The 15,063-nt window shown below is 38.2% G+C and overlaps 2 protein-coding genes across 2 annotated transcripts in view; one reads left to right on the forward strand and one right to left on the reverse strand.

The window, feature by feature from the left end:
- PDZD8 (PDZ domain containing 8) overlaps positions 1 to 8,307 on the forward strand; it is a 91,839-nt gene extending 83,532 nt beyond the window's left edge. The window contains exon 5 of the mRNA XM_012774971.3: positions 322 to 8,307. Coding sequence (XP_012630425.1) covers positions 322 to 2,534 — 2,213 coding nt within the window. The 3' untranslated portion in view covers positions 2,535 to 8,307. The remainder of the gene's footprint in view (positions 1 to 321) is intronic.
- A 17-nt stretch (positions 8,308 to 8,324) lies between these two features.
- SLC18A2 (solute carrier family 18 member A2) overlaps positions 8,325 to 15,063 on the reverse strand; it is a 34,718-nt gene continuing 27,979 nt past the window's right edge. The window contains exon 16 of the mRNA XM_012774983.3: positions 8,325 to 8,613. Coding sequence (XP_012630437.1) covers positions 8,509 to 8,613 — 105 coding nt within the window. The 3' untranslated portion in view covers positions 8,325 to 8,508. The remainder of the gene's footprint in view (positions 8,614 to 15,063) is intronic.

Below are 15,063 nucleotides of genomic sequence, written 5' to 3' on the forward strand. Positions count from 1 at the left end.
CACTTCCTCAGTTCAAACTAAGAAATGTCAATCTAACCTAAGGAGGAAGGAATGGGAAGTAGGAGTTAGCAGCTTGGCACTCTTAGGGATTCTGTGTTATCATCTGGTTTGAAAAGGTAATTCATTTCCAGGATATCAGCACATTCAGGTTTTCAAAATCAGTACACTGATTCATCCAAAGCCAAATAAACTATTTTTGAGATTTTCGTATCACTCTTCCATTAGTTAAATATAATTGTCATTACCTCTGATTATTTAACAAATTTAGGCAATTTTTATTGCAGTAGTTTACATGCTTTCCCTTTTAAAATCTTAAACCAGGTGTGAAAATCACATCGACACTGCAAGTGTTGAAGCTCATCAAGCAGGCTGGTGACCGGGTCCTGGTGTACTATGAAAGGCCTGTGGGCCAGAGTAATCAAGGTGCAGTGCTGCAAGATAATTTTGGCCAGTTGGAAGAAAACTTTTTGTCAAGCTCATGCCAACCAAATTATGAAGAGGAAGCCACTGGGCTGGCAGTAGATGCTGAAAATAGAGAGCTGGATTCTGAATTTGAAGACCTGGCAAGTGATGTCAGAGCACAAAATGAGCTCAAAGATGAGGCACAATCATTAAGTCATAGTCCCAAACGTACTCCAACAACACTTTCTCTTAAACCCCTTGGAGCTATATCACCAGTTTTAAACCGTAAATTAGTTGGGGGAAGTCACCCACTACCACCAAAAATTCCACCCAAAGAAGGAAATAAACCCTTACCCCTAAAAACTTCTGAGATAACAGACCCAGCGCAAGTGTCAAAACCGACCCAAGGATCCACTTTTAAACCACCTGTGCCACCACGACCACAAGTGAAAGTCCCTTTGCCTTCTGCTGAAGCCCCAAATCAGGCAGAACTAGATGTGCTTGTTGAAAAGCCAGAAAAGGTGCTGCTGCCGCTGCCGCCACCGCCGCCTCCAGATAAATCTGAAAAGCAAGCAAAAAATGTGGATCACACAGAAGATGCAGCTACATCTAAGCAGTTTTTAGGAAAGCAAGAATTGGGTAAAGATGTTACTTCAGAAAGTTCCTGCCCTACCAAGGACAGTTCTGATGACCGTCAAACATGGGAATCATCAGAAATTCTTTATCGTAATAAGCTAGGAAAATGGACAAGAACCAGAGCATCCTGTTTATTTGACATAGAAGCCTGCCACAGATACTTAAACATTGCACTGTGGTGCAGGGATCCTTTTAAGTTGGGGGGTCTCATCTGTTTGGGACACATTAGTTTAAAACTTGAAGAAGTAGCTTTAGGATGCCTTTCTACATCAAACATGGAATACCTTTCAAAATTCAGACTGGAAGCCCCCTCACCTAAGGCTATAGTCACTAGAACTGCACTACGAAATCTGAGTATGCAGAAGGGATTCAATGACAAATTTTGCTTTGGTGACATTACTGTTAACTTCAAATATTTAAAAGAAGGAGAAGCAGACCACCATATAGTTACTAACATAGAGAAAGAAAAAGAACCCCATTTGGTTGAAGAAGTTTCTGCTCTCCCTAAAGAGGAGCACTTTGTTGGACAGATGGGTTTAACAGAAAGTAAACATAGTTTCCAGGATACTCAGTTCCAGAACCCAACTTGGTGTGATTACTGTAAGAAAAAAGTTTGGACTAAAGCTGCTTCACAGTGTATGTTTTGTGCTTATGTTTGCCATAAAAAATGTCAAGAAAAGTGTCTAGCCGAGACTCCTCTTTGTGGAGCAACTGATAGGCGAATAGACAGGACTCTGAAAAACCTCAGGCTGGAAGGACAGGAAACCCTTTTAGGCCTGCCTCCTCGTGTTGATGCCGAAGCTAGCAAGTCAGTTAATAAAACGACAGGTTTGACAAGGCATATTATCAATACTAGCTCTCGTTTGTTAAATTTGCGTCAAGTTTCTAAAACTCGGCTTTCTGAACCTGGAACCGATCTTGTAGAACCTTCACCAAAACATACACCAAACACGTCAGACAATGAAGGCAGTGACACAGAGGTCTGTGGTCCAAACAGTCCTTCTAAACGGGGAAATAGCACAGGAATAAAGTTAGTGAGAAAGGAGGGTGGTCTGGATGACAGTGTTTTCATTGCAGTTAAAGAAATCGGTCGTGATCTGTACAGAGGCTTGCCAACAGAGGAAAGGATCCAGAAACTAGAGTTCATGTTGGATAAACTACAGAATGAAATTGATCAGGAGTTGGAACACAATAATTCCCTTGTTAGAGAAGAAAAAGAGACAACTGATACAAGGAAAAAATCACTTCTTTCTGCTGCTTTGGCTAAATCAGGTGAAAGACTACAAGCTCTAACACTTCTTATGATCCACTACAGAGCAGGCATTGAAGATATAGAAACTTTAGAAAGTCTGTCTTTAGACCAGCACTCCAAAAAAATAAGCAAGTACACAGATGATACAGAAGAAGACCTTGATAACGAACTAAGTCAATTAATAGACTCTCAGCCATTCAGCAGCATATCAGATGACTTATTTGGCCCATCTGAGTCTGTGTAACAGTCTATTTAAACTTTCAAGTGATTGGGGGAAAGTTGCATCTAAAGTACTGCAGATAAAACCATATTTAAATCCTCTTATAACGCACTTTGGCCTGCTTCTCCAGTTACTTGCTTGTATAAGAACAAGAATGAAAAAGGTGGTTTTCCCGCAAAAACATGACCAGCTCACTAATTGGTTGTTTTGGATTGATTGCATTTATAGCAATGCTTTTTTGGGTTTATACTGGGAATTTATTTTTACTAATTTATTTTTAACTTTTTCTAATTATGTAATTATGTAAGCTAACTTTTCATGTTTATGTATGTGTGATGTCTTCTCATTGTGTTATTTTTCTTCCTCTTGGTTTTTGAAACAGTGTGAAATAGTATACTGTCCAGATTCTTAAAATATTTTCATTTCCATCATGGTTATAACAAATTTGCTGCATGCCCAAATTGACAACAGCAATCATTGAGGGAACAGGTTTTGAATCTTTTGTTTTATGAAGTTTGTGGTCTCTACTTGCTTGAGATTTTTGTTATTTGGGGGACTTGGGGGGGGCTTTTTTTTTTTGCCAAATGTAACATGAAAGCACATGCTGCAGCTTTAGTCTGTTATGCTAATTTAGTAAAAAAAAAATTTTTACATATATTGCTTGCTTTCAATGCTTCTGTGAAATTTTTTCTAAAGCTTTTATGCAACTGAAGTATAGTAAAAATATGGCAATTAATTTTGAAGAGCTTGCATTGAAAAATAAATGTAATAGGAATAAATACAGAATGCAGTTGGTCCAGACTTTGAGAGAGGATAACAAGATTTAATTGCTGAAAACAGTAACCAGTAGGATTTTAAAATACAATCTTTTAAAATGTTCCTTTCCTTTTAAATGGAAGTTCTAAACATCCATGATTTTTCATCTTCAGTTTGCCCATAGGAAATAAAGCATGTGCAAGGATATTTAAAGTTTCAGAGGACTGTTCTTAAAATGACTATTGGTAACTAGTTCTGGCTGGTTTTGTTTTAGAAACATTTTCATGTAAGAGTATTGTGAAGGAGAGGAATCATGCAAAATGTTTATTGCTTTGTCTGGTGTTTTACAGGCTTTAAGGAATGGTGATCATTCTGAATATTTCTTTGGTTCAGACTGTCTTTTAGTTTAGAAAAGACAAAAATAGTATAGATACATAGGAATAGATACATAGGAATTGGGACCAGTTCTCTGAAAATGAAGATCTACCCTAATACTGGCTCCATCTTATGGATCCCAGTAACACACATGGCTGAGGGAAAATGTATAAGCTTGCCCTCTGTTTAAGAGGCGTACCTTAAGTTTGGGGCTGTTATATACCTATAAAATAGATACGTATAAGTTTTTCCTTTGTGTAGGTAACTGCTATGATGATTGATATATAGTGCAGTGTAACTGACATGAATTTAAAACTATAATGGAACAGCTTTTATGGTTGGCAGGAAAAAGCATACGCATAATGTAATATTAAAGATGTGTCCCAGGTCTATAGTCCAGAACTCTACGTGTAAGAGTTTAAGTTCTTCCATTAATGAACAGCAACCATAGGCAAGTCACAAAAGGATGCCATGCCTCAGCATTCCTATCTCTAAAATGGGAATAATACTTTACCTCACAAGATTGTTGTGAGGAAGACAATAGCATAACTGCAAAAGTGCTTTGAACAGTAAAATGCTATACAAATAAACGGTATTAATGAGTGAGGAAAACATTTTTGAGGGTAGAAAAGTTATTCTGCTTTTAAAATCGATAGCCAATTCTCATACCTATTATTTTATCAAGTGAAAAATTGAGACACTAAATACCTTTCTTGGTCAAGTTTATAACAAAAATATATCTGCGTGTATACCCCCCTTTTTAAAATAACACTGCTGTAGGAGTGTTAGGAGCCTTTACACACCAAATTCCCTGAAAGCTGAAACGTTTCATAAACATGCTTGAAGCAGTCTGCCCAATGTATAACAACATTTCATCCTATAAAAAACAACTTACCATTGATAACCTGGAAGGTGGCATGTCTGTAAATGGCTGGTGTTTGTTTATTAAACCATGGAAGTTTTAGTGATACCCAAGCATGCTGCTGAAACTGATGCATTTGAAAGAGCCGTAGAAATAATGCAAAATGTTGGTTTCATAAGAACCTTCTCATATTTTAAAAGTATTTAACTCTGTAGAACCACAGTTACGGAAAGCTCAGTAATGCTGCTAATGACATTTGTAAAATATACCTTTAATGTAGTACAATATTTTTATATCTACTGGGAGAGGCAGTAGAGGCATTGCAGTTGTATTTTAGTGCAAGGGGGAACACTTCAGATAGCCTATAGTAAGGTATAAGGCTTCAGTGAAAAAAGTTGTATTATATTACATTACTGATGTAATCTTGCTGCCATGCTATGTTATCAATAGCTAAAAAATAAAGACTGCTACAGAAAACAAGAATATCTTCATTTGATAACATCTATCAAGGATTGCTACATCTCTAGGGAATTGTCTGGTATAATTTGGCCATGCAGACAAGCTTATTAAAGTCTACTTTTGCTGAACAAAATTGCTATTTTGCAAATTTATCCAAAAGCATTAATTTTTACTGTTTCCTTAACTTATGGATTATCAAATTTATGGATTTGCCTCTGTTATATATTAGCAATTAGACTATTTAAAGTGTATTTTCTACCTTGGTATTTAGATGAATGATTGGGTTAAACAAACTGAGCAACATTTTAACAATCGTAATAGGCTACATTTCTTCATATCAAGCCCTATATTCAATATCAACCACTTGAAATACCATATGGGTATTTTGTGACTCAGGAGAAAACAACTTTAAAATATTGAGAGTACTGTCAAGTTCTAAATTTAAGTATATCTGAACTTTTTGAAGGCAATTTGAAAATGGCCTTCACTAATAGCAAGATAATAAAAAATAAAATCTTAAGTTCCCTAAAAGGGAGTAAATTTAAAATCACTTCAATTTAAAAATATATTATTTGGGGGCAGGGTGTGGTGGCTCACACCTGTAATCGTAGCATTCTGGGAAGCCAAGGCAGGAGGATCGCTTGAGGTCAGGAGTTCGAGGCCAGCCCAAGCAAGAGAGAGACCCCATCTCTACAAAAAATAGAAAAATTAGTCGGGTGTGGTGCTATGTGCCTATAGTCCCAACTACTTGGGAGGGTGGGGCAGGAGGATGGCTTGAGGTCAGGCATTAGAGGCTACAGTGAGCTACGGTTATGCCACTGCACTCCAGCCAGGGCAACAAAGCAAGACTCTGTCTCAAAAAGTCTTAATTTCTAAATTGAGAGAATAGCTTTCCTTACCAGAAAAAGAGTGGGAGGTTCCCCCTAATCTTTTGGGTCATGGATCCCCTTTAAGATCTAAGGTGTGGACTTTTATCCCCAGAAAATATACCTGTGCACACCATTCAAAATGTCCCCAATTTCAAGGATTTTATACAACCCAGGTTAAACACCATTATGTCAAACAGCTGGTTATACATATTTTCCTCAGATACAATTACTTGTTTAAAATGGGAAAACAAGTTTATGGATGGAAAGATAACTTACTGGTTTTTTTCCACATTGACATAATTGAGCTTAGTTACATGTTTCAATTTAAAATAAATTGTGGAAAGCTAAAACATAGGATCAGACTAACCTGGATAGGCTTTTACCTGATGCCTGTAAGCAAAGAATAGTTTTAAATTAAATATCCAGTCAAAATGATACCACCTTAGGTATTTTATTCCAGCAACGTTTGGTTTATAAAGGAATACAAAATGGCACAGTACATTGTTCAGAAGATTTATTAAGTAAACTAGCTAAAACATGACTTGGACAGATAGACTTAGCAGTTAAAAGTTGAATATTCATTGCTACCTCATCTGTTTATTATACCAGGTACAAACATAAAAACCACCTCTGTTCAAAAAATACATGTTCAGATTGCTGTGTGTTCTTTGTTCTGATACATTTTTTTAAAAAACCTTTTCACAATCTTGATAACCCAGAATATTAGTCATATAAAAGACCTTGTAAATTTTTTTCCTCAGATACAACATATCTTTCACTTCCATAACAGTTTTGAAAAATTCATGTATGTCTTAACCCAAGGGATCAACAGCAGGCCTGCCTTTGCCATTCTTACAGAGGCTGAGCCAAGGCAAAAATAAAACTGGAATAAAGTATATGGTATTAGGGGAAGGAAGAATCAAACCCTCATGAAGAACCAATTGGCATCACGTTCTTTGTTAAGGCTCTCCCCCTTACAGAAGTAGAAACTGTCTTGCCTTTTTATTTTGGCCACAGAAGGGTTCCTCCAGAGCCATCTTCCAAAGTAGCAGACTTGTGTAAGTTGCTCATTGCAAATAAGTGAATAGGAAGCTTGTTTGCTTCAAACACGCTGCACTTGGAAACCAGACTTCAAATCATGGAAGCCACACACACAAGCTTCATGAAGCAAAATATTAGCCGCTTTCCTGGAGAATAAGCAATGGTCCTAAGGTGAGGAGTCTCTTGTTTTAAAGTTCTTTGCTCCTTGATGTCCAAGTTAACACCAACAATTTTAGCTCAACAAAACTGACATTAATTTTTGTTTATAGAACCGTAGAATTAATAAGTATTATTTGAGACAACTTCACACTCCAGTCATATCTCATACAAAGCAAAAACTGACAATGTTCACTAAACAGTATTTGCTGTTGCACTGAAAAGGCACATCAATATTTTGTCACACTTAGAAAAACTACACTACACTGTACACTAGATGACACAGTTAACACAACATTTTTAGATGTTTGGTTTTTCTTTTCTGCCTGTGAAAGGGGATAAGTCCTGACCGCCCTATTTTTTTTTTTTTTTACCCATTTTCCTAATACATGATTGAAGACAATTTCATTCTTCCCATTTTCATTAAAATTTCATTAAAATTGTTCACATTGCTGTGAACAACTTTCAGGAAGTCTAGAAAATAATTTTAGAACCTAAAATTAATAGATCCCTAGAAAACACTTGGATGGCCTGCAAACAGGTATAGTCTAATAGTATAGTCTGATTTTCTAAGTCAGCAGCTATTAGCCTATTAAGTTCCTTTTTCTAAACCTTGAACTTTATCATGGTTTAAACAACCTTAACAGTGTTACATATACCCTCAATTTTGTTTGTTCCAGTAAGAATCAAGTATATATCTTAAAGGGAAAGCTGCTAGTTCAAGACTATACATTTGGGTGCTTTGCTTTGCTTTCAGAACATTTACTGTGTTTCCCTTGTTGGCTTTAATGTTTGCTGCCAACCATATGACATGTAAAATTTTAAAACCATCTCTTTCCAGGTAGGTGATTATATAGAAAACTAATGCCATTTAAGATTTATGGATAAATCCAAAAGATGACTGACTCAAGTTCTTGTCCCTTGCATATGAAATAACTAGCTTTTAACTCAAATATATTGATAATAACTATAAGTTAAATAACACTCATTCAGTGTCTATGTAATATATGCTATCTTACTTGATTCTGTTTTTCAGACTTCCTTCTAGTTTCTCTGTGTTGGAAGAGTCTCAGAGATAATGTGTGCTTTAATTTTAAACACTCATTACCAATATTCAGAAAAAATATAAGATTTTTGCCCAAGTGTTCATGAATGTAAGTTAAAAAATTATATTTGATTTGGATTCAAATATTTATAGATTTACACTATACCTATTTCGTCAAAATATATTGTATAATATTTAATAAAATCAAATACATAAAATAAAGTTTTAACACTATTTATACAAACCCCTAGAAAAGCTTCTTTTTCTTTATAAGGCTGTTGGCAATCGATCATAATCATGGAAAAGAAATAATAACCTTTGGTTGTTTTCCTCTTTCACCAGGGATGGATGATATGACTAAGACAGTTCTGGATGAGTCATTTCACTGGAAACACTGTTTTATACAATTAAATACTTTGATGACTTTTGAGGATCTCAGTCACTTTCAGATTCTTCATCATCACCTATTGGATATGACTGGATATTATTCTGAGTGTACATTTTTGTTTTAATAGGGCAGTTGTGATCCATGAGAATAGCCTAAAAGAGAGCAAAATGCAAGCATGTTAACTTCTCTCATTTCATAAAGGATAGTTTAAACTTACTATTTTTAAAGATTAATAGTTTGAAAGCTGTGTATTATTACTTGTATTAACCAATCTATTTGGAGCAATCACCAGGTATCTGGCCTAGAAGCCCTGGAGTTCTACACTCTGAAAATTCCAAGCACTAGGAGATGGCAGAAGCAGTCTCTGGAGCACTTTTGTTATACCTGTCAGAGGCCATGAGTCAGTTCTGGGAACTTATACTCTATGAAGCAAGGGAGAGGCAGGTTAGGTTTAAAAATAGTTATATCTTAGAATTGTGGTCCATGTATCATGGACGTCACCCAGTACAACTTCTGTTTGCAGACTTCATTGTGCTATGACATTTTATAAGGACATGGTTGTGCTGTCTCCCTAATGAGGGCAGGTCACCTGTTAGAAACATACCTAAGGCTACCCCAAAACCCATCTCCCATTGTTTCCACTCATGGATCTGGTTCTGATATCTTCACAGACATGGCCCCCTTAGGGGTTTTTCCCTAAGGCTAAACATCCTAGGGCTTTTATCTTTTCATAAACATGATTTCCAGACCATGTCTCCCTACCTAAATCCTGGCTGTCCTCTATCTCACATGGATGATTTTTTAAAAAAATATATTCCTCTTCTGATGAACATGAAATTCTCATGCTATTACTGAAAATTAAAAAACAATGACCAGGCTGGGCGTGGTGGCTCACGCCTGTAATCCTAGCTCTCTGGGAGGCCGAGGCGGGCGGATTGCTCGAGGTCAGGAGTTCGAAACCAGCCTGAGCAAGAGCGAGACCCCGTCTCTACTATAAATAGAAAGAAATTAATTGGCCAACTAATATATATATATATATATATATATATATATAAATATATATATAAAAATTAGCCGGGCATGGTGGCGCATGCCTGTAGTCCCAGCTACTTGGGAGGCTGAGGCAGAAGGATTGCTTGAGCCAGGAGATTGAGGTTGCTGTGAGCTAGGCTGACACCATGGCACTCACTCTAGCCTAGGCAACAAAGTGAGACTCTGTCTCAAAAAAAAAAAAAAAAAAACAATGACCAAAAAATAGTGATGCTTTCAAACCATACCTTCAATAAGCACTGTAGTCAATTATTCCTCCTGAAAGTGAACAGAACCACGCATGTAGTATGATTACACAGCTGACATTTATCATGCCAGGACCATGCTAAGCATCTTATATTACCTCAACTTCACAATAACCCTGTGTGGCAGGTTGAAAAATCAGACACAGGGCGGTTAAAGAATTGGACCAAAGGATGTATAGCTAGAATGGGGCAGGCAAGAGCCTCAGGGCAAAGCCCACTGTCGCAGCACCCCATGGTAGTTGGAAGAGTGCAGAGGACGGCAGTGGGATGTCAACTAAAATGAATTCTCACCATGTGTGTTTCGCAGAGGTTTTCTCCTTCACTGAACTACTCCCCCGGTATCTTTTTGTGCAGTTTTCAAAGCTAAATGGATTAAAATGTATCTGATGTCAGCCTATTACAACCCATCTTGGTGTCTGTTAGCTGTTACTCCCAGCTCTCGTCCCACAGATTTGATAAGACTCCACTCAGCACTTAACTCATTTATCATTTCCCAAGACATTCTCAAATGATCGGTCTATGTGACATATGAAGATAAGGACCACCTTGACCCTCTAAGGCTGCCAGCTCAACTTATCAGCTTCAAATTTAACTGTTTCTCATTATGCTGCTTGCCAAGTGAACTGATACGTCCATTTAATAAAGAGCTCGATTTCTAAAAATAATTGAGGCAACAGACTTTGTATACCAGGACCATTCTACCTACATTACACAAAGGTTTAACCCTTCTAATAACTAAATGTCTCATCTCCACAGCTTAGTGATTCTCAAAGAAATGTGCGCAAGGAGCACTGTGGGGTTGTAGAGGGGTGAAACAGGTTAAAAATGAAATTCCAGGTTTCTACCCTCACATGACAGTGGCGTCAACAAGCTTCAAGAAACACTGTCCTAGTTACATGGCATCTGAGACTACAGTGCAGTCATTCAGCTGACAACAGCTTACGGGGAAACTGCTAGGTGTTGTGTCAGTGCTCTTACGCTACTATCCCAGCGAAGTGGTTACCTTCCTGCGTGGGTGAGGACAGGTACTCCAGGGTCCCAGGTGGAGGACTCACTGTGGGTTAGGTGCCCAGGGAAAGCAATACAGGAGAGGTGGGCATTAAGGTGAACCTCGAAAGATGGATTTGGACAGGAAGGGAGGTGACAATGAGTAAAACACAGGTTATTTACCAAGCAGGACACAAAGTAAGCCAGCCTGGCCACCACGGGGAAGCACAGTGAGACGGCAGCTGGAAAGAAAGCCAGGCCTGGGGCCGTGGCCCTTACTTGGCCCACAGGCAGCGAGGGTGCTTTAGAAAGAATGGCCATCACTCTCCCTTACTCATAATTAGCTGCCATCTCCTGGTTTATCCACAGTAGACCAAAATATATGTATTTGTTAATCTGAGGACCCCCAGAACCTAGGACAGGGCACGTAATATGAACTCAACAAAAAACTGCATTGCAGGGAAAGAAGTTTGGTCAGGCTGGTTATTTGGCATCATACAGACTCAAGTGATTGGAATTTGTCGATTTACCCAAACGCTATTTGTCCACAGCCTATCTGTTTTCAGGTAAAGAAATTTTCTTCCTCAAAGTGTTGTTTTATAGCTTTTAAAACTTAGCTTACTGGCTTCTGAATTTCTCTTCAAAGGTTTATTGTGCAATAGCTGTACTTTTAAAAAAAAAAAAAAAGTTATACATGATTAAATAAGCGTGATGGGCCAGGCAAGGTAGCTCACACCTATAATCCCAGCCCTTTGGGAGGCTGAGGTAGGGGGATCATTTGAAGCTAGGAGTTCGAGACCAGTCTGGGCAACATAGCAAGACTGCATCTTTACAAAAAATTTAAAAATTATCCAGGTGTGGTAGTCATCTGTTCTCACTACTCAGGAGGCTGAGGCAGGAAGATCGCTTGAACCCAGTAGTTCAAGGTTGCAGTGAGCTATGATTCTGCCACTGCACTCCAGCCTGGGTGACAGAGCAAGACCATGTCTCTTAAAAAAAAAAAAAACAGCCAGGAAAAGAGAGCCCTGAATAGCATCAAGTGGTAAGTCCAGTGCTTAAGTAACAATCCAGGGAGGCCTGTGGAGCAGGCAGGTAAATTAGACCAGCTCTCCACATGTGGCTGTGGGCAGGAGGGTGTGTTCAACTCTCAGCTGAGGAGAAAATCCAAACAAGGGGGCTGGCATTTGAATTCAGAGCAAAGCCCACTTACTGAGAAGTGAGTCCTCTCGCCCCTGCCAAATGCCTACTTCATGAGTCAGGATCTTCAAAGTAGTAAAAACTTGTTGAACCAAACGAAGTGTAAAGGCAATACAGACCCAAAGCTGGGACAGTGAGAAAATGAAAGCATTCAAAAAGGTAAGAGCTCTGGTCTCGAGACTTTGATAGGTACCAGGCCTCTTTACCATAACGAGAAAAACACAGTGATGGCTTTGCAGCCATGATGTAAATGCCCTGCAAAGGGAAAAATTTCTATAAATGGATTATACTACGATGCAGAGCATATTTGGTCCCATTAGTCTCAGGCTTCTTACCCCTCCTTGCTAAGCCACAGCATCCAGAAAACAGAGTTGTTGCTGGAAGGGCTTTATGGGACAACTATCAGAGCCATCTAGTAAAATCAAGCTGTGATCAAACCACCTCATTTCCTGCCTAGGCAATAATCAGAAATTTAAAGAGTAAAAGGAAACATACCCTATATTTAAAAATAATTCTTCAACCTGGAAAAAAAAAAATCCATGCCAGAACACAGCTATTCTCAATTGGGTATTTTGAGAGTTTAAGGGCTACCATGTAACTGTCTTAATAACAAACACATTTTTCTCAAATGGCAGTGTTGATATTTCATACACTTGCAAGAGCAACTTGAGTAACAAACTTTTTTTCTCTACCTATACTGATAACACTGATTATAAAAAACAGAAACCCAGCAAACCAAATGGAAGAAAAATGCAGTGCTCACAAACTGGTTCATGGTTCTATGCCTTTGTGATCCATGAAAACAACATTAGATCTTTCAACATAAAACATCTTCCGTCCAGACACCTTGTTATCAGGATGCTGTCTAATGAAAGAATTGTCTGCTGAGGGTTGCATGCCTTCTGGCTCTCACAGCCCCCTGCATTTGATAACTGTAATCCTGAACACCAGCACTTGTCTGTACTGGGTTTTCTCAAGTGCACAGAGATCGATTCATCCTCCCCCATGGCATGTCCTGCCTGAATGCCCTCTTGTCATTAGGTGCCATCGGCTTCCTCTGCTTTCTTCCTGCTCTGCTTGCAAAATGATAGCAGCAGCTGTTGGCTGACACTTCAAATGTTACCATTATGCCAGTCAAGTGCCATCTGACATGATGCCTTCAATTATGGGCATCAATTATTGGCAGGGAGATGGGCATTTTCTCAAGTTTTTAATGATTTATCTTGCTAGGCACTTATTAAGAATTGTGACATTTTACAGTGAAAGTGGCTTTCTGGAAACCTATAATTCTTGCTTTGCCTTTCAGGATTGTCTCTTCTGCTTCCTCCAGCATTTTTTTCAAGACTAGCCCTTTGATCAAGACTAGCCCTTCACTATCTCCCAAGAGTCTTATACAGTCTCCTGGGTGACAAAAGCCTTTGTAGGTGATTACATACATATGTTTTTGGTCAAAAAGGGTTGAGAGTAACCTTCATTCAGTCCTGATCAAATTGATATGGTGGCAACAGAATGACAGTTTTCAGTTGTTGTGCTGAGAATTTTCTGGCCCACAATTTGGGCAAGGTACTGTGCTAGGGTCAGCCAAACAAAGATGGATCTGGAAATTACACAACCAGGCTGGAACAGGTAAGTCCCCTAAGAGAGGCATGAGAAAGTGCTAAGGCTGTTCTAAGCCGGAGATGCACCTAAGCAAGAAGAAAGGAAGGAAGGAGGGGACAGCTTTCCTCCCGGGATTCCCACAGCACCTTCCACTCCTCTTAGAGGGGTCATGAGTTACTCAAAATTACCTAGTTAAATCCTATATAAGAGGGGGACAAAGCCAGTGCCCAGTGCTTGATATATTTTTTAAATATGTTGAATAAATTAACCCTTTGCACTCAGATGTCGAGTGTGACTCGACACGGTCAGCATCGGTAGCAGCTCGTATATCAAGCCACACTTGACACGTAGTTTCACCACGGGGGGAAGGGGGATTTTTGTCTATTTTTCCAGTAATCTTTTCTTGTTTTCATTAGCATGAAAGGACAAGTAAAATGTAAATGCAGAGATGGTACATTAACTTCCAGAGGTAGATTATTATCGACTAACTTAGAGCAACGTTTAGATGGAAAGCTCCATATAATCACACCTCACCCTAACAAAAAACACAAAGATTGTGTTGTTTATTCTAACAGAAAAATCAAAGGAAGAAGAAGAGAGATGATTTATATTTGCGAAACATGAATGTAAACCAGGTCTTCATGTGGGTGAATGTTTCAAAAAAATATCACACCATGAAAAATTATAGAGATTAAAATTACTCTTTGAATGTATCAATAATTTGAAATATAAAAAAATCCAAATAAATAAGTGTGTATGAAAAGAAACTCTAGTTTTTTATGCTACTGCCGCACTTTGTAAAATCTGGGATATTTAAAAAATTAAATCCCAAGTAGAATAAAGGAATCGAGAAAAAAGCAAGCGAGTGCAAAGGGTTAATGGATGTAAAAAAATGCCCCAGATAAATATAGGCTGCACATAACCTAAGTTTAGGGTTTGTCTTTAAACCCACTCTTGGTAAAAACCATCAAAGGACAGTCTAGGAAATGCCAAAAGCATTAAGACCCATTCAGTTCAACTGTCAGAACTTAATGATGTACTTCCAAGAGAACATCACAAACAAACCTCACATCTATTCCTACACACAAAATACCATTTCCCCTTGTTCATCTCATTCATTCTTAATCCTCCCTTCAGCCGGATGAGTATCTATCAGCATTTAATATTTACAAAAACAGCAATACCACTACCAGATAGGAACGATGATCAGAAACACTGAGCTCCTCCTTGCTCAGTAAAGAAAACCCCTTAGAGTAAGGTTACAATGACTCATGCATTTTAAAATTCAAATTTAGAATCAATAAATTTAAACTTGTTAAAAGAAGGATACTTTATATCTTGCCTGTGGCTGTAATTCTGGCTATAAAGTTATGAATTAAACAATTCTATGTGCTCACATGTGCCCCAAGGTGCATATACAAGTGGTTTTCCATAAAAAACCCTAAAATCATCTCCAGAATCCTACATACAGTAAGGCCCAAGACACCAACTAGTACTGAATGCTGTAAGGGTTAGGAGAAAAGC

Source organism: Microcebus murinus, chromosome 14 (assembly GCF_040939455.1).
Source record: "Microcebus murinus isolate Inina chromosome 14, M.murinus_Inina_mat1.0, whole genome shotgun sequence".
NCBI lineage: Eukaryota > Metazoa > Chordata > Mammalia > Primates > Cheirogaleidae > Microcebus > Microcebus murinus.